We start from the raw sequence: 20,166 nt of genomic DNA, 5'->3' as shown, positions 1-20,166 counted from the left end.
AGTCTGTTAAGTGTTATCTCCATTCAGGAGATTGGCTATCAAGATCTACATATATTTCTCTCTTGCTCTCTGCACAAAGCCAATCCTTTATTTTTCTGAACCATGTGTGTAACTGCCTTCCTTTCATTCTCTTACCTTAAATCTCTCTAATAAATCTTCTTGAAGACTTTCATTCTTCACAATATGATCCATACATGATATTTTTCTTTTTTGTATGTTCTTTATTAGTTCCAGTTTAGTGCCCATCATTTCCAAAACTTCATTTCTTTTCTGAATTTATAAGATCCTCAATGCTCTTCTGTACCTCCATATCACAAAAGAATCAATTCTTCTAGTGCCTTCCTTGGGACCGTAGTTTTCCATAATACGATTTCTTGTATCACAAGTGGCATTAGCATCACACTACTGATCTGTTAATCAAATTCAACTATATTACTGACAATGGTCAATTTAATGCCAAGATATCTCCACAATTAGTAAAAACAGCAATTACACCAATAACCCACACTCATCCCCATCCCAAAACTTGACAATCTCAACTACAGTTCTGCTAATGAAGAGATGTAGTCCATTCAGTTTCATTTAACAAAACAGTGCAAATTCCATACCTCAAGACAATCCCTAACTAATGCTTTAAACACAGGTCTTATTATTCTCCAGAAAGGAGAAGACTGAATTTTAATGTTGCTAAAACAGTGTCAACTTTTCTTGGAAGAACAGATCAATTCACCTTTGTTAATACTAGACAAGATATTTCTTCTCAGGCAACCTTACACCTCTAGCATTTCCTGGCACACTCCAGCCTCCAAAAATCTGTCTACAGAAAAGGACAATAATGTAAGCAAGATAACCTATGTAAATTCCAAACCTTAGAGCCCAACTCTAGAACAATGTTCATATTTTTGGGTGATCCTACATAAAAAAGCAATGTTTTTTTTTTTAGAAGAGGAATTCAGTTAGCAGATTATTCCTTTTTAAATGCATTGACACTAGGCTATGACTAGTTTCGTCTTCTTAGAAGACTTCGTCAAGTGCATAACACGAAAAGAGAAATACAAAAAATATACATTATAAGAGAACAACAGCTATAAATTAAGTTACTAACAGATGTATTCTAGATGCCATAGCATTGTTGGGCATGTTGCATACATGAAAGTTGGATAGCTAGCTGAGGAGTAACAATCAGAGGATTGAGGATAATTTCTCTGAATTCAATAATAATTCTCTCAAGCTCATCACAGCATCTAAAACTGTTTTCTGATCTGTTCCAAAAAAAACATTTTAGAAGCTGGGTGAGTGATAGAATCTCCATCGTCAGGGTTAGTAGAATTAAGAACGTGATTAGATAGAGCAATGCCTCTAGCTCTGCTATACATGCTCCTCAATTTGCAGCTCAATGGATTTCTGTCTGAACAAAATAGGGCACACTGCAGTTACAAAGACAAACTCCTGGTTACTTTAAAGTGCCATATTTGGGTTTGTTTAGCTGTACCGTGAGGGTGGAGTGTAGTTAGGAGTGAAAGAGCAGATTTTGTTTGAGAATTTTAGTTAACTTTGGTGAAACAGAGGTAATATATGGAAGATATAAATTTACATTATATTCAACACAGTGATCAAGCGGATTAAATAGCAGCTTATTGTCTATTTACAATAATCATTTTTTTTAAATAAAAAAATAGATTAGTAAAGCAGGTATGTAGCTTGTCTCACGCAAATAGCAGAAATTCGATTAGAACTGAATTAAATTACTTGACTACATTTTAAACAAACCCCAACTCAACATCACCAGAGTTAAAGATCGGTACTATCAACGTAAGAAGCCTGAATGGCAAAGAAATGGAACTAGCTGAGGAATTAGATAAGTACCAGATCGACATAATAGGGGTGAATGAAACAAAAAAGACCAAAACTGGTGAGATCTTTCTGAGCAATAAATACAAAATGTTATATTCAGGCAATGACAATCAAGGAAAAGAAGGAGTAGCTATAGTATTCAACACAAAATACGAGGCTAATCTTCTTGAATGGCAGTCAGTCTCAAGTAGAGTAATGTGGGCAAATATGAGAATGGGGAACTGGACAATGAGACTTATTTGTGCCTATGGTCCCACAGAAGGTTCTACTAAGGTAGAAGTGCAGGAATTTTTTGAGGCTTTAGAAAAAGCAACTGACACAATGAAAAAGGAAAAGTTGGTCCTTGTTGGGGATCTAAATAGCAGAGTAGGAAATGATTGTGAGACATACAAAAATATTTTGGGAAAATTTGGAGAAAAGAGCAAAGCTAATAATAATGGCAAATATCTGTTGGATTTCTGCTCAGGACATGGACTGGTTATTACTAACACCATGTTCCAACATAAAAATGTGCACAAATTCATATGGAGAGAAGAGACTAGGAATAAGAAAAGTCTCATTGACTATGTTATTGTTGATAGTGATGTTTTCTCCTTGGTGCAGGTCACCAGAGTGTACAGAGGATTTGAAATTGGAAGTGATCACTATTTAGTCTTGAGCAGGATAAAATTGAATTTCATATTGAAAAGAATAACATGTAAGAAAGTTTTAAAGCGAATAAAAGTTGAGCAGCTCTCAGATGTGAACTGTAGACTAAAATACAGAAATATTATTGAAAAGAAAATGCAAGAGTTTGAGAACAGAAATCAAACCTTGGAGATTCAGTGGCAAACTCTGAAGGAAACATTGATTGATTCTGCCAGAAAGGCATGTGGTGAGGTTGTGTGCAAGGATAAAAAAATCAGAATTCCCTGGTGGACACAGTAAGTTAAAGAGGCAGTGAAGGAAAAGAAGAAAGCATATCAAAAGTTCCTGGCAAATAAGTCAGCTTTTACTCTTACAGAATACAGAGACAAATGTAAGAAAGCTACAGTGTGTAAAACTAGCTAAACAAAAGTCATAGGAGGACTTTGGCAAGAATATAGAAAATAAATATCAAGAAGGTGGCAAAATATTCTGGAGGTTGTTGAAGAAGCTTAGGAATGGAGGAAAGAGTGCTGTAAAAGGAATTAGAGATGATAAAGGTGAAATGAAAACAGGAGAAAAAGATATCCTTGAAGTATGGAGTAATTACTTTGAAAAACTGCTAAATGAAACAAGCAGTGATGACAGCACAGTGATAAAAAACACAGACCAGGCATGCAGTCAGGAATACATATCCATACTTGAAGTAGAAAAAGCCATCAAAGGCTTGAAGTGTGGAAGGGCAGCAGGAGTGGATGATATTCGACCAGAAATGCTGAAGTATGGTGGTATAAGTCTTACAGTGGCTGCACTGCATAGTTCAGAAAGTCTGGACAGAGGGACGAATTCCCGATGATTGGAGTAGAGCTCTCATAGTACCCATATATAAAAAGGGAAATAAAACTGAATGTGAGAATTACAGAGGTATTTCCCTACTTAGTGTTCCTGGAAAGATCTATGCAAGTATACTTGAGAAACGGTTGAGAAGAATTGCGGAAGAAAAGCTTGGTGAAGAACAACCTGGATTCAGGCCAAATAGAGGCTGTCAGGATCAGATCTTCACTTTACGACAAATAGTCGAGAAAGCATGGGAATATAACAAAGATCTGTATTTAAGTTTTGTCGATTTGGAAAAGGCATATGATAAGGTGCCAAGAGAGAAGCTATTCAATATGCTGCAGTTATATGGTGTCAATGGGGCATTATATCAAGCAATACTTAGTCTTTATTTGAGTTGTGAGTCAGCAGTTAGAATTGAAGGAAGTACAGGAAGATGGTTTAATGTTAAATCTGGTGTGAGACAAGGATGTACATTATCCCCTCTGTTATTCATTATCTATATGGATCACATTATGAAGGAATGTGGTATTAAATCTGATATCAAAATTGGAGATGTTAATGTCAGCTCTTTGCTTTATGCAGATGATGTTATACTTCTAAATAAATCTGCTACAAGTCTGCAAGATTCTCTGACTAAATTGAATAGCTGTTGTAATAGATATGGTATGAAGGTCAACAATAAAAAGACAAAGACAATGAAAATAGGCAGAATCATTGAAAATGTCAACTGTGTTGTGAATGGAGAACCTGTGGAACAAGTAAAACATTTCAGCTACTTAGGCACAATTTTTACTGAAGATGGTAAACTAAATATAGAAATAGACAACAGAATCAGCAAAGCTGGTATCGTGGGAAGTCAATTGAATAAATTCATATGGAATAAGAAAGAAATTAGTCGGAACACTAAATTAGCTGTATACAAGACGGTGTTCAAACCAGTTTTAACTTATGGATCTGAGAGCTGGGTCAGAAGTAAAACACTTGACCAAAGACTAGAGACTGCAGATATTAGAGTCCTGAGAAAGATTAGAGGCGTGAACAGATGGCATCAATGGCAATATCATATTAAAAATGAGGATATTAGGAAAGAACTTGACATTGTCAGCATCCAGGAATGCATTAGCAGAGCTAATCTCAGGTGGTATGGTCACTTAAATAGAATGGGAGAGGAAAGATTAGCAAAACAAGTGTTCTCTGCCAGGTTGGCAGGAAGACGACCCAGAGGAAGACCAATATATAGGTGGATTGATACGGTACAAAGTGCCTTAGACGATAGAAATATAAGATCTGATAATGTTGGAGTCTTGACAAGTAACAGACTGATTTGGAGGAAAATTGTAGATAGGAAGTTGGTAATGATGTAATTTTTTCATGTAGTACTGTCATATCCTGTACACCCCTTGAGGGTACATGGCAGGAATTTGATGATGATGATGATGACTACATTTTATATGCAAGTGATTATCAATTTCCTGATATGTACCCTAAAGGCATAGGATACTATGACAGCACTACAAGAATAATAGCTTGCATTATTTTTGCATTATTGTATTTTTATTCAAAATTTTACTCAAAATTTTTATCAAATTTACTCTCCTCTTCAACTAGAAGAACTGATACTTATATAAAAAATACTTTGGATTTCAAAAATAAAATTTCAGATCTTCATTTGGACGTTTCTGATATGATCAGTTTAGATGTTTCTTTATTTACAAATGTGCCTCTTTCGGAAAGTATTGAATTACTACAACAGGAATTTCCTTCAGACATTGTAAACATATTTGATTTTGTAATAAATTCTGGTTATTTTTCCTTTAAAAATAAGTTGTATCAACAAATTGAAAGAACAGCAATGAGTAATCCTCTTTCTCCTGCTATCTGCAATTTCTTTATAGAACATTTTGAACAACTTATCTTTGACAACATTTCTCCCAGACCTACTCATTGGATCAGATATGTCTGACATTTTTGCTGTACGGAATGGCTCTTCTGATGAACTTCAACAATTTCTCACTAAGTTAAATGCATTTCATCCTAGAATCAAGTTTACCCTAGAAGTAGAATCAAATAAGCAGTTAGCCTTTTTAGATCTTCTAATTCTTCGCCAACCAGATGGTGGTAACCTACATTTCTCAGTTTATAGAAAGAAGACTCATACAGGCCATTATATCCATGCAGAATCTCATCACCATCCCAGTCAAAAGGTAGGCACTATTAAAACACTGGTTCATTGGGCCCACTCCTTTTGTTCTTCAGACGATCTTTTAGAGAAAGAACTACAATATATAACTTCTTCCTTTCTATCTAATGGTTATAAGAATTGCTTCATTAAAAGAACTTCATCATCATCATCAAATTCCTGCCATGTACCCTCAAGGGGTGTACAGGATATGATAGTACTACATGAAAAAAATTACATCATTATTAATTTCCTATCTACAATTTTCCTCCAAATCAGTCTGTTACTTATCAAGACTCCAACATTATCAGATCTTATATTTCTATCGTCTAAAGCACTTTGTATCGTATCAATCCACCTATATCTTGGCCTTCCTCTGGGTCATTTTGCTGCCACCCTGGCAGAGAACACTTGTTTTGCTAATCTTTCCTCGCCCATTCTATTTAAGTGACCATACCACCTGAGATTAGCTCTGCTAACGCATTCCTGGATGCTGACAATGTCAAGTTCTTTCCTAATATCCTCGTTTTTAATATGATATTGCCATTGATGCCATCTGTTCACGCCTATAATCTTTCTCAGGACTCTCATATCTGTGGTCTCTAGTCTTTGGTCAAGTGTTTTACTTCTGACCCAGCTCTCAGATCCATAAGTTAAAACTGGTTTGAACACTGTCTTGTATACAGCTAATTTAGTGTTCCGACTAATTTCTCTCTTATTCCATATAAATTTATTCCGTTGACTTCCTACCATACCAGCTTTGTTAATTCTGTTGTCTATTTCCATATTTAATTTACCATCTTCAGTAAAAATCGTGCCTAAATAGCTGAAATGTTTTACTTGTTCCATGGGTTCTCCATTCACAACACAGGTGACATTTTCAATGATTCTGCCTATTTTCATTGTCTTTGTCTTTTTATTGCTGACCTTCATACCATATCTATTACAACAGCTATTCAATTTAGTCAGAGAATCTTGCAGACTTGTAGCGGATTTATTTAGAAGTATAACATCATCCGCATAAAGCAAAGAGCTGACATTAACATCTCCAATTTTGATATCATGTTTAATACCACTTTCCTTCATAATGTGATCCATATAGATAATGAATAACAGAGGGGATAATGTACATCCTTGTCTCACACCAGATTTAACAATAAACCATCTTCCTGTACTTCCTTCAATTCTGACTGCTGACTTACAACTCAAATAAAGACTAAGTATTGCTTGGTATAATGCCCCATTCACACCATATAACTGCAGCGTATTGAATAGCTTCTCTCTTGGCACCTTGTCATATGCCTTTTCCAGATCGACAAAACTTAAATACGGATCTTTGTTATATTCCCATTCTTTCTCGACTATTTGTCGTAAAGTGAAGATCAGATCTTGACAGCCTCTATTTGGCCTGAATCCAGCTTGTTCTTCACCAAGCTTTTCTTCCACAATTCTTCTCAACCGTTTCTCAAGTATACTTGCATAGATCTTGCCAGGAACACTCAGTAGAGAAATACCTCTGTAATTCTCACATTCAGTTTTATTTCCCTTTTTATATATAGGTACTATGAAAGCTCTACTCCAATCATTGGGAATTCGTCCCTCTGTCCAGGCTTTCTGAACTATGCAGTGCAGCCACTGTAATACTCTTATACCACCATACTTCAGCATTTCTGGTTGAATATCATCTACTCCTGCTGCTTTTCCACATTTCAAGCCTTTGATGGCTTTTTCTACTTCAAGTATGGATATGTATTCCTGACTGCATGCCTGGTCAGTGTTTTTTACCACTGTGCTGTCATCACTGCTTGTTTCATTTAGCAGTTTTTCAAAGTAATTACTCCATACTTCAAGGATATCTTTTTCTCCCGTTTTCATGTCACCTTTATCATCTCTTTCCTCCATTCTTAAGTTTCTTCAACAAACTCCAGAATATTTTGCCACCTGCTTGATATTTATTTTCTATATTCTTGCCAAAGTCCTTCCATGACTTTTGTTTAGCTAGTTTTACACAGTATTTGGTCTTACAACTTGTCTTACAATTCTTGCATTTGTCTCTATATTCTCTAAGAGCAAAAGCTGACTTATTTGCCAGGAACTTTTGGTATGCTTTCTTCTTTTCCTTCACTGCCTCTTTAACTTCCTGTGTCCACCAGGGAGTTCTGATTTTTTTATCCTTACAAACAACCTCACCACATGCCTCTCTGGCATAATCAATCAATGTTTTCTTCAGAGTTTGCCACTGAATCTCCAAGGTTTGATTCCTGTTCTCAAACTCTTTCATTTTTTCTTCAATAATCTTTGTGTATTTTAGTCTACAGTTCACATCTGAGAGCTGCTCAACTTTTATTCGCTTTAAAACTTTCTTACATGTAATTCTTTTCAATATGAAATTCAATTTTATCCTGCTCAGGACTAAATAGTGATCACTTCCAATTTCAAATCCTCCGTACACTCTGGTGTCCTGCACCAGTGAGAAAACATCACTATCAACAATAACATAGTCAATGAGACTTTTCTTATTCCTAGCCTCTTTTCTTCATGTGAATTTGTGCACAGTTTTATGTTGGAACATTGTGTTAGTAATAACCAGTCCATGTCCTGAACAGAAAACCAACAGGTATTTACCATATTAGCTTTTGTCTTTTCTCCAAATTTTCCCAAAATATTTTTGTATGTCTGACAATCATTTCCTGCTATTTAGATCCCTAACAAGGACCAACTTTTCCTTTTTATATTGTGTCAGTTGCTTTCTCTAAAGCCTCAAAAAATTCCTCCACTTAGTTGAACCTTCTGTGAGACCATAGGCACAAATAAGCCTTATTGTCCATTTTCCGATTCTGATATTTGTCCACATCACTCTACTTGAGACTGCCTGCTATTCAAGAAGACTGGACTTGTGTTTAGTGTTTAGCTACTCCTTTTCCGTGATTGTCATTGCCTGAATATAACATTTTGTATTTATTGCTCAGAAAGATCCCACCAGTTTTGGTCTTTTTTGTTTCAGTCACCTGGATTATGTCGATCGGATACTTATCTAATTCCTTAGCTAGCTCCATTTCTTTGCCATGCAGGCTTCTTACGTTGATAGTACCAATCTTTAACTCTGGTGATGTTGAGTTGGGGTTTGTTTTCAGATTTGTTCCAGTAGCTGACTTTTCGCTGTTCGCCCTGGTTCCCTGGCGAAAACAACGAGGGCCTTGTTTAACCGGGCGACGCCCCAGTCAGCATGAAATTTTGTCATGTTGTACCATCATTCTATATTTTGGTTTAACCAATAAGAATACAATTTGGTCGGCTAAATCCCAAATTGCCAGCCCATCCTCGTCCGTTCAGTATCCAAGTAGATACCCAACAGGGTGCACCACGAGAAGGTGAGGATTGGACATTAGGTCAGAAGCCCTGGTCGGTTCTCCGCATTCCTTTAAAGGCTATGTGGAGGTCTCCTCTCAGTTATACAGCTTTGACCCTTTGACATGAAAACGGAAGAAAAAGATATCCTTGAAGTATGGAGTAATTACTTTGAAAAATTGCTAAATGAAACAAGAAGTGATAGCAATGGTATAAAACATTCAACAAGCACTTGAAGTAGTAAAAGCCATCAAAGGCTTGAAATGTGGAAAGGCAGCAGGAGTAGATGATATTCAACCAGAAATGCTGAAATGTGGTGGTAAAAGTCTTACAGTGGCTGCACTGCATAGTTCAGAAGAGCTGGACAGAGGGACTAATTACCGATGATTGGAGTAGTGCTCTCATAGTACCCATATATAAAAAGGAAAATAAAACTGAATGTGAGAATTACAGAGGTATTTCCTAATTTCCTAATGCTACAATTATATGGCGTTAATGGGACATTATATCAAGCAATACATAGTCTTTATTTGAGTTGTAAGTCAGCAGTTAGAAATGAAGTACAGGAAGATGGTTTAATGTTAAATCTGGTGTCAGACAAGGATGTACATTATCCCCTCTGTTATTCATTATCTATATGGATCACATTATGAAGGAAAGTGGTATTAAGCACAATATCAAAATTAGAGATGTTAATCAGCTCTTTGCTTTATGCAGACAATGTCATACTTCTAAATAAATCCACTATAAGATTCCCTGACTAAATTGAATAACTCTGTAATATATATGGTATGAAGATCAGCAATAAAAAGACAAAGACAATGAAAATAAGCAGAATCGTTGAAAATGTCAACTGCATTGTGAACGGAGAACCTGTGGAACAAGTAAAACATTTCAGCTACTTGGGCATGATTTTTAGTGAAGATGGTAAATTAAATATGGAAATAGACAACAGAATTAACAAAGCTGGTATGGTAGGAAGTCAACGGAATAAATTTATATGGAATAAGAGAGAAATTAGTCAAAACACTAAATTAGCTGTATACAAGACAGTGTTCAAACCAGTTATAACTTATGGATCTGAGAGCTGGGTCAGAAATAAAACACTTGACCAAAGACTAGAGACTGCAGATATGAGAGTCCTGAGAAAGATTATAGGCGTGAACAGATGGCATCAATGGCAATATCATATTAAAAACGAGGATATTAGGAAAGAACTTGACATTGTCAGCATCCAGGAATGCGTTAGCAGAGCTAATCTCAGGTGGTATGGTCACTTAAAAAGAATGAGCGAAGGAAGATTAGCAAAACAAGTGTTCTCTGCCAGGTTGGCAGCAAAATGACCCAGAGGAAGATCAAGATATAGGTGGATTGATATGGTACAAAGTGCCTTTGACGATAGAAATATAAGATCTGATAATGTTGGAGTCTTAACAAGTAACAGACTGATTTGGAGGAAAATTGTAGATAGGAAGTTAGTAATGATGTCAATTTTTCATATAGTACTATCATATCCTGTACACCCCCCCTTGAGAGTATATGGCAGGAATTTGATGATGATGATGAGCAAGTGCTGAATTAAGAATTGGTTTCTTGCTTATGAACATGAATTTAGTTTTGGTGATATTTATTCTCAATCCTATTTTTTCACTCTCTTCATTCACTAGTTCAAGGACATTTTGAAAATTCTGAATGTTGTCAACCAGAAAAGCTGTGTCATTAACATATCGAATGCTACTGATTTTACGATTTAGATTAATTCCTTCCTCTCTTTTAAGATTTTTTTGAAATATGGCTTCTGAGTATATGTTAAAAAGGAGAGGCAACAGCATGCATCCTTGCCTTACTGCTCTTTTGATATTAATCAAGGCTGTAATAATGTCATCAACTTGAACAGATGCCTTTTGGTTCCAGTAATTAGATTGATTATCCTAATGTCTTTACCATTTAATCCAATTCTTTTTAATAATTCATTCAATCATTTCAGTGTGTTTAACTATGTAAACACTTTCTTGAAGTCAATGAAGAAATGAATACTTTGTTTTGGTCACTACATTTTTGGAATAAGATTTGAGAATAGAAAAAAGCCTCTCCCATACTCAAACCACTTCTAAAGCTGAATTTGGTATCACTGATGGTATCTTCACATTATGATGCAGTTTTAGTCATTTTATATATAGATTTTGTGTGTGCAGCCAATGCAGTAGCATTATTGTGTTACATTTAAGCATACACATATGTACACAGAAATACAGAAAAATATTTCCTAACAATTTTTAAACACTCATGCCACATCACTAGGAAATGGAAAAAAAAAAATTGTGATATATAGCCACTGTATGCATATGTTAATTCTCTGTGCATTAGCTTCATACATCACCAGCCTGGATGGCTAAGTAGTTAGCTCATCTGCTCTCCAATCAACAGGCCGTTGGTTTGAATTCAGCAGCTGTGGGCACGGATGTTTGCAAATGTCTAAGTGGGAGATCAATTTCATTGCCCAGTGTGAGACCGCTGTCCACCTTATTGGAGGCCTGAAGGAATGTGAGCATGTTTGGTATTTGGAGCAGGGTTTCCAGATTGTGAAAAAATTAAAACCAGAAATAGAAACATTTTTTAGCCTTAAAAAAAAAAAAAATCCTTAGCCCACCCACAATATTAATGTATTATAAACTGATTTTGTGGGTAGGAATACATAAAAAATGTGAAGCACAACTTTAATATATATTGTAATATAACTGCCAAATATCTATGCATGAAGCAATATACCCTTAGATTTAATTTCAGAGCACTTATTACTAATAAATTCCTGCTATGATTAGTCATTTGAAACTGTCACAAAAAAATTAATGCTACAATCAGCACTGCTAATTTTTTAGCATTGTTGAATATTGCTTATATGTAGTTTTATTGTAAAAATATGCATTCACTGCCTACCTGGCAATGAGTTCTGAGCTAGGGCCTAGCTTTATACAGTAATAAGCATCATAGGCCACCTGCCCCAGGCATGCTAGCTTACTCACCGATTCCAAAATTCCGTGGTCGCTTCTCAAACAAAGGATTCACAACCTTCTTATGTTCAACTTTCTTTGCAGCCAAAGGTGGAGGTGGTGCAATTTTCTTCTTTCCCTTCTTTCCTTTAATCTACATATGAAAACAGAAAATATTAAATTTGTGTATTTTGAAGAAATAACATTTTTAATGAAAAAGTATCTATTTAATAAAATAAGTTTTTTATTATCCTTTTGGATAAAAAGTTTTAAACATTACTTTTTTTTTATATTGTATTATTATTATTTTTAATCTGAGCTGGTTTCTTAAAAGAATTACTTACGTTTTGCTTTTTTATTTTCCCACTATACTGAAAGTACCGTTTCATTGACATAGGGCAATGCAATAGAGTCCTCAAGTACATTTTGTGTGGTGAGCAAAATGTTTATTTAACCTGTTAAGTAATCAGCCAGCACAAGATGTCTCAAGACTTGGCACCATTGTCATATGAAAGGGGGAGAAGGAATTTGATGTTTCTTGAAGAGCTGAGGTTATCAAAGAAAAAAAAAAACAGTATACGGAAGAGGTGGGGTATTTGGTTCATAAGTTTTGAGCTGATATGTATGTTGGCCAGCAGCAGTCTCATGTTAGAACATAGAAAAAAGTGGAAGAATGATAGTGGCCAGTTCAGTGAAGCAGTGTCTATGACAATACTTATAAAAAAATACAATTCAGCAATCAAGCATCTATGAGAAAGCCACAGAGTTACTGAGATCGAGAAGATCTATTAAATAAATGTCAATTCTGGATACAATCAAGAACTCCAAGGTTTTAGTAGCACCACCCCAAATATGAAAACACCATTCTAAGGATAGATTTGTGATTTATAAAGCACCATTAGTTCAGCAGTAGAAAAGTATTGTTTAGAAAAAAAGAGAGGGGGGGGATGTACTGGGACAAGCTAGATTCAAAAATCAACTAAAAAAAAACTGTTCCTAGGTGGCAAGAAGAATATTGTCAAAAGTACAGGAGAGTGAACCATGGTCTTTCTTCTGGAAAAGGAAAAAGGACTGCATTTTGGTAGTATTAAAACTCACCAAGTTATCCTTGTCCATCTCGTAGAGTACTTGTGATCAGCAAAGCTATGAATGTCGGAACAGATCGCTGTTATATAGAATGAAGTGCAAGTCAAAGCACAGCCATTCCCCAAACACTTCCAGTGACAACCAGTGAGAAAGCTGGCAATCCACTCCAAAAAGTGCAAGAGAAAGACTAAGATGCTAGCTAACTGGGAATGAAGGCCATAATAACAGACTTGGCCTTGGAAATATCAAGAGAGAACATTTGAGTTTCTCTAAACTTTTTCCATGGCCTCCCCTCCATTCAAAAGTTGGTAAGGTTGTTTATGAGACTTGCTGTGGAGCAAGAATGGCAGAATCCATACTAATTATTGCCAAGCAATTGGTCAGTCTAGCAAAGCAACTGGTAGAAGTGAAAACAAACAGGACAAGTATGATGGTTGATTTCTCCCTTTTTTTGGGGAACACACTGGACAACATCTAGCTTCCATGCTGTTGGACAGACTAGTACAATAACATGTAGAGGTGACACAAAATGGATGTTAGTACTGGGGCAGAGAGAGAGAGATTATGGCCAGGAGACTTGTATCAATAGTACTATCTTTTTCTAATGTCCTCCTGATGAAAGATCAAAGAGAAAATTATGGAAAGTTCATGGAATAGCAGGAGACTTGTTTGGCCTGTTGTCCAAACAAGAGTTGAGAAAAAGACAGATGCTCAGAGATGCAACTATCTTCTGGAAATGTTACCATTGCACCACCAGAATAAGAGGTGGATATACGGAATAGAAGTTGGGAACCATAGACAGAGATGATAGACCAGAAGGACTGACTGTCACCTGACAAGGAGGCAAGCCTAGTGCACTCGGCTCTTACAAAGTCCCCCTCCCCAGTTGCTATGTATTGTAAATGACTGCTTTGGCATATTCGTCAGAGAACCAGCTGAGGAGTAAAGCCATTCATCCTGGCAAAAATAATTTCGGTTATTAGGTCAGAACAGAAGCAATAATCATACTATGGAAAAGCCATAAAGGTAATCCCAATTGGCACTGTTGCAATGCTAGAGGATATAAGGCAGAGACTGACTTGCAGAAGGATAAATGAGACATGTACAAGGCCAAGTTCAGATTTGCTAAGTGGAGTCGACACTATCGATCCATCCCAGGAGTTTTAAGAAAAGGTCCAGGCTGCTGGGATAATGATAAGGACTATACAGAATTCTGTGGGCTAGTGAAAAATGGGTTAAATCAATCATCATGAAATTCCTGATATGTACCCTCAAGGGGTGTACAGGATATGATAGTACTACATGAAAAATTTACATCATTACTAACTGGTTAAATCAATACCAGTCTGAATTACAAAGACTGAAATTTCCAAGGAAGACCATTTCATGCTGGGCAACCAGACTGCATGTAAATAATTTTCAGATAGTCAAACACAGGAGAGTTGCAAAGGCAGAATGAAGGCAACAGTGAGGTATGAATTTCAAGTCAAAGCAGATCACATACAAAGCAACCCAATGTCTGACAGCCTATGGCATGAGATATCAGACCTGACAGGTGCATATATCCCACCATTTTGGCAAAAGGCAAATGAGAAAGTTAAGATGAGATATAGTCAGAGGATGCCAGCTGAGGTTCAGTGATGAATAAAATCAGGTTCAGATGAGTGGAAGTGCACATCATCAATACTGGAACCCCAGATGCCATGAGTCTGTCTGAAAATTTTTTTTGCTTACATGGAATTTGTTAGAATTTTCAGTACTTGACTTACATGATTAATTTATTCTGAAGATTTTTGTGTAATCTGAAAATCTGCATAAGTCAAATGGTGCATAAAGACAATGTATTTAACTGGCTGATTATTCACCAGTTAATCAGGAAGTCTTCCAAAAGTGTTGTACAATTTTGTAAATATATTTTTAAAAAATCTTTAGTAAACCCATAGTACTAACATACTATAGGTTTATAACTTTTCATGGGTGGGAGAGGTCTCATGAAAACTTTCATTTCATAGGAAAATGCAATACAGTCCCTCAAGCACATATTGTGCAGCTGGCAAAATATTTATCTAAGTTATTGAAATTCATGCCATCTGACACTAAAGTTTGATATTAAAATTAACAAAATAAAATTGTAAAACTGTAAAGCTAATTACTTCTGATTTTAAGACTTAATACAATAAATAACCTGGTATCCAACACTAATTGCAACTTCGGTTTGGCTTGGCCAGTCACATATACTGATGAGCTTGCAGCTGCCATCTGCTAGCTGATCAACGTGATCGACTGCATGATTGGAGTAAAAGACATTAATTAGTGGGGAAAATTAATAGTTGCACATAAATTTACAATTTTTTTTCCCTCCTAAACACCTGATAACTAGCCATCAAGCTAACAATATGAATGCTGGTCTACAAGTACAAAAATTCTGCCTGCAGACTCCTAATGCAGAATAATCTCATAACATTTTGCCGATATGCCAGATAATTGTAATTTTCTATAATTTAAAAAATTTGATTTGTTTAAATAATTTTAAAAGTAGACCTTCGATATGTGTACAAAAACTGACACTTGCCAAAATGACACTCAGCAATACTACTACCTATTCATTTTTGATGTTTAAAAACATCAGTAAACAAATTTATTGCTGAGTAGTCCCTGCATCATTATTCTCATTGAATATTTTCAAAATGTTGGCTTATCTAGACTATAGTACACAAAATTCTGTGACAAAATATAGAAAAATGGAAGGCAAAATTGTTGCAATCATTTTTCTTATGCAAAGTGAGAAATATTTAACAAGTCTACTCTGAACATATCAGTATATAAAAAAAAAATGAAGGAAATGCTAGTTTATTTGTAAGTCTAACAGAATACCATAAACTTGGTTAACTTCAAAATTTTACTGATTAGCTCATCTCAGGTTTAAAAAATTCCAACAACCTGTATTGCACCAAATAATCAAGTCCTATTTGACTTATAAAATACCCTGCTTTTACAGACATTTTGTAAAAAAAAAAAAAATGTTCCCAATTTCATGAATAGGTTAAGTAACAATACTAGCCCTGATTAAACTGGGAGCTTTATAGAATACTTTTACCTTGTTTAATTAAAAAGTGATCCTTGCTACCAAATACTTTGAAAACTCCACTTTTTCAGTACTAACAAGGGCTGGAGTAGTTCTAAAATATTCACACTACTTTCAAAATACTACAGATATTACAATTAAGTACAGTAAAGAATATAAATTTTGTGAACAATAAGTTCAAATTTAAACATTTAGAAATACACAAAGTGCTAGAAAAATACTTGAAATAAAAAAAGCTTGCTTTTTATTCTTGAATGTGAAAGGGATAAGTACTAAAAAAAAATGCACTTTCAATTACTAGATACTGGTTTTTCAAAAGTACAACTTAAACTGCCAGCCTGGCTGGCTGAGTGTCTAGCATATCTGCTCTCCAGCCAAAAGGCTGCGGGTTCAAATCCCACCGTGGGCATGGATGTTTGCGATTGTCTTTGGAAATACTAGTGGTGTAGTGGTAGATCATGTTGGTGTAGTTGTGGTCAATTGGTGGATTGAGTGGCAGTGACAGAGTTGTAGAGCAGGTGCCTTCCCTTGATGAGTCCTTAGACTCCCTAGAGGTGTCTAATAATAATAAACTTGGCATTCAATATTTCAAATGATATAAAGACTGAACAGTAAATTTAAGACTCCTAATTTACATTTTTGATCAGCTTCATTATTTAACAGACAGCTTTTCCTTTGAAGCTGATTTAACATATCTTCAGAATTATGAAGTGTTCTCCTGAGGGAAGGAAACAAGATAAAAAGTGAAAAAGGTAGTTTCACTTTTAATGGCTACATTGAATTTTTAGTCTTTTTTTTTTTTTTTAATGGCTGAATAACTTGGGGTAATTATAATATTGTGAAGCTTCCAATTCTTCAAAATCACATAGATATGATGGATGTTTATAGAGTTGCTGACACTTCTTAGGCTATAGTTTCTGAAATGTAACTAAATTTTGTTATGAATTCATTTTAGAAATTATGGACTTTACAACCGTGTTATAAATAACTTTTAATATCCCAACGTTTCGATCTTCATATTAAGATCATCATTTGGGGCATATACAAATATACAAGACAAGCTAAGTTACATTATATACAGTAAGCTAGAGAAACAATGAATTGATCACAAGTTATTCTACTGGCATGACCTCTAGTGGAAAAAAAAATTTATAAACTAGATCAAGCTAAATTCTATTTCTGATAACACATTCTTTCTTACAGATAATTTTCTTTCAGTAACAAAGATGTCCTGCTTTTGGCATTACAATTGTTATTTTTGATTCAGGATCCTGAATTTTCTACAGTCATGTTTATAGTTGCTCTTAGACAGGAAGGTTCCGTGAGTCGAATATATGCCTTCCATGTTTGGGATTTTTAGACCATCATTATTGTTCAGATTGGGGTGGTTGGTAATAATCTCACAGGCTTCCTTAAATTTGCATTCATGCCATGTATGAACATGGTATGAATGCAAATTTAAGGAAGTCTCAAGCTCTCAATCTATCAATGTATGGGGCATTTTTTTTATATCACTCACCAACTTGGTCACTCTTCTCTGAACCCTCTCCACAGCTTCCTCATCTCCAAGGAATCCAGGTGACCAGACCTGAGCACAGTAATCCAAATGTGGAAGTATCAATGACTTATAAAGGGGAATAATAACCTCTTTATCTCTGGATGTCAGTGTGTTCTTCAACAACCAAGTAATCCTATGTGCAATCTTGGACACCTTAGCAATGCGTCCTCTGAACTTCATCTCCCTATCTACCAACACCCCTAAGTCCCTAGCCTCATCAATCTCTTGGAGTACCTTTCCATCAATGTAGTACACAGCTGGTAATCTTTTAATCCCAAAATGCATGACTTTACACTTTTCCACATTGAACTGACATTCATTATCTTTTGCCCATTTTACCAGCTTATTTAAATCATCCTGCAAACTTTCAACATCAGCTTGATTTTTTATTGCACTACACAACTTTGCATCATCAGCAAACAACTGAATATCTCCCTTTAATCCATTTCCTATATCATTTATATACAAATTAAACAACAATTTATGTAATCAATCGGTTTCATGAGACTGGGATCATTAGGTTTTTAATATGTTTTGGTCATTCAAGATTTCTTCAATTTTATTATAATAATAAACTTTATAAATGATAACTATGTCACCTTTATCAGCTTTAGTGATCATAGTATCTAATAAGATGTTAGAGCTTTCTGTAAATTAGGGGAGAGGCTAGACCATATGTTATTGTATCAAAAATTCTTCTTTAATGGAGTCCATTTCCAGTTTTACCTGGGTATCAATAATATTTATGTGGGATATACACACACATTTATATATATATTGGTTTCATAACAATCGGCACTTGCAATGTACACATTGATATTATTATTATTGTCAAAATGAAATGTAAAGCATTTAAAAAACTGATGTACTTACTAGATTTTGATAGTTATGTCATCACTTTCAATTTTTTATTGTAATTTAAAATTGTTAAGTGTTGAGATAATTGTGGTGGTTTGTTTAGACATTCTATTTTTGCTAACAGAGACAATGTGTCAGTCATTATATGTAACTTTGCTTGCAATTTACATGGAGTATGCATGCTCACTGAGGAGTTTGATGGGTGATTGACAGCTGACAGAGCATTTAGTATCGCTCGAGACAGGAGAAATAATATTTTATGCTACATAAGGGTGATAAGAAAGGATCCCATGGAAAAGAAGAAATTTTATATTTTCAGAAAAGACCCTTAACAAAAAAACTGACTATGAACATTTTATTATTGTGAAAACAAAGTGTTTAATCTGGTAGATGTGATTAAGTATATGTTAAACAATCCAGTAATAGAATGGGTGATTTTAACATTTTTGGATAAGAAAATCTCTCAGGTGTAGATTTATTTTAAAAGACCTTGGATCCAGTATTTTGTAGTTCCTGTCCTAATTTACACTCACGTATAGACCTACACATTTTACCGTGTAAGTATTCAGAACCAAAATCCTATGGAATAGGTTGGTTACTCCTTATTCCTGGAGGTGTCCATATGTGTAGAAGCATATGCTCACGGGGCCGGATTGCCTGTTCTAGGGAATGAAAAACCCCCTACCGCTGTATGAGACTGGCTAAATCACTTTTCGTCAAAAGGGACCATTTTATAGTTATGTAATTTTATTTAAAGTGTATATATTGTTTTAGTTTTATTAAATGTATATATTTTTTGTATTTGGTCTTGAGTCAGTGATTTTCCAGATTCTAAAAGAAACAGTTAAAAACCATTACCAATTGGAATTGAAACCTTGTGTAAATACTAAACACTCAGAATAAAAATATCTTCTTTACAGAGATGAATAAAAATAAAAAGCAATCACGAATGCTACTGCACTTCAAAACTCCCATATTTCATCCTATCCTTCTTATCCGTCTGAGGGTTTACTGGCATATTAATGCAGCTGGTTCGCCACTCCTCTGCTGCATCCACTAAGGACGATATTCATGTATTTGAACACACAGATACATTGACTGTATCCGTGTGTTCATGGGGCCGGTTTGCCTGCTTGCAGGATGAAAAACCCCAGATAAATGGGGAGGGGGGGAAGAACCCTGCTGTCCATGCCCAAGGTCAGTTAACTTGGCTATGACTGAGGAAGATCCTTAAGCTCCTCACATTGTCAACGGGAATCGATATATATTCAAAATATATGACTTTGAAACTATATTTTAAACAAACATTCTTCTTCTTCTATTCTTTGATCCTCAAGATGGGCCGAGTCTCACACCTTCTACCATTCTCTGTCCAAAACAAGATATGCCAACAACATTGAAAGTTCAATGCAATTTAAGGACTTTATGCCATATTAAATTTTGGTCTTGCCCTAGATCTTGTGTCCTCCATAGTGCTTTCAAACCAGACATAGTAAAATACATAGTAAATATAGGGTTCAGTGCTATCCATGGGGTGTCTTGGAACATATCCCCCTTGGATGAGGGGGAGGGAGGACTACTGTATTCAGATCTTGCAGCACTTGTGCATTAGCCTTATGTTCTGTACAATGAGTTCCATTGATTTTTCTGAAGCATTTTATTTCAAAAGCCAGTTTCCTTATTTTAAGGTCCAAGTTTTTGCCTCAGGGCTGTTGGTATCATGTACTTTCCAATAATTTTATTT

The 20,166-nt window shown here is 35.3% G+C and overlaps 1 protein-coding gene across 1 annotated transcript in view; it reads right to left on the bottom strand.

The window, feature by feature from the left end:
- RpL7A (ribosomal protein L7A) overlaps positions 1 to 20,166 on the bottom strand; it is a 68,218-nt gene that overhangs the window by 37,743 nt on the left and 10,309 nt on the right. The window contains exon 2 of the mRNA XM_090396530.1: positions 11,869 to 11,989. Within this exon, the coding sequence (XP_090252656.1) occupies positions 11,869 to 11,989 (121 nt within the window). The remainder of the gene's footprint in view (positions 1 to 11,868; positions 11,990 to 20,166) is intronic.

This window comes from Typopeltis vanoorti, chromosome 8, assembly GCF_054136105.1.
Source record: "Typopeltis vanoorti isolate ZY-2024b chromosome 8, IOZ_Tvanoo_1.0, whole genome shotgun sequence".
NCBI classification, from domain to species: domain Eukaryota; kingdom Metazoa; phylum Arthropoda; class Arachnida; order Uropygi; family Thelyphonidae; genus Typopeltis; species Typopeltis vanoorti.
The sequence above is the reverse complement of the archived record's forward strand: the minus strand, read 5'-3'. Positions and strand labels throughout refer to the sequence as shown.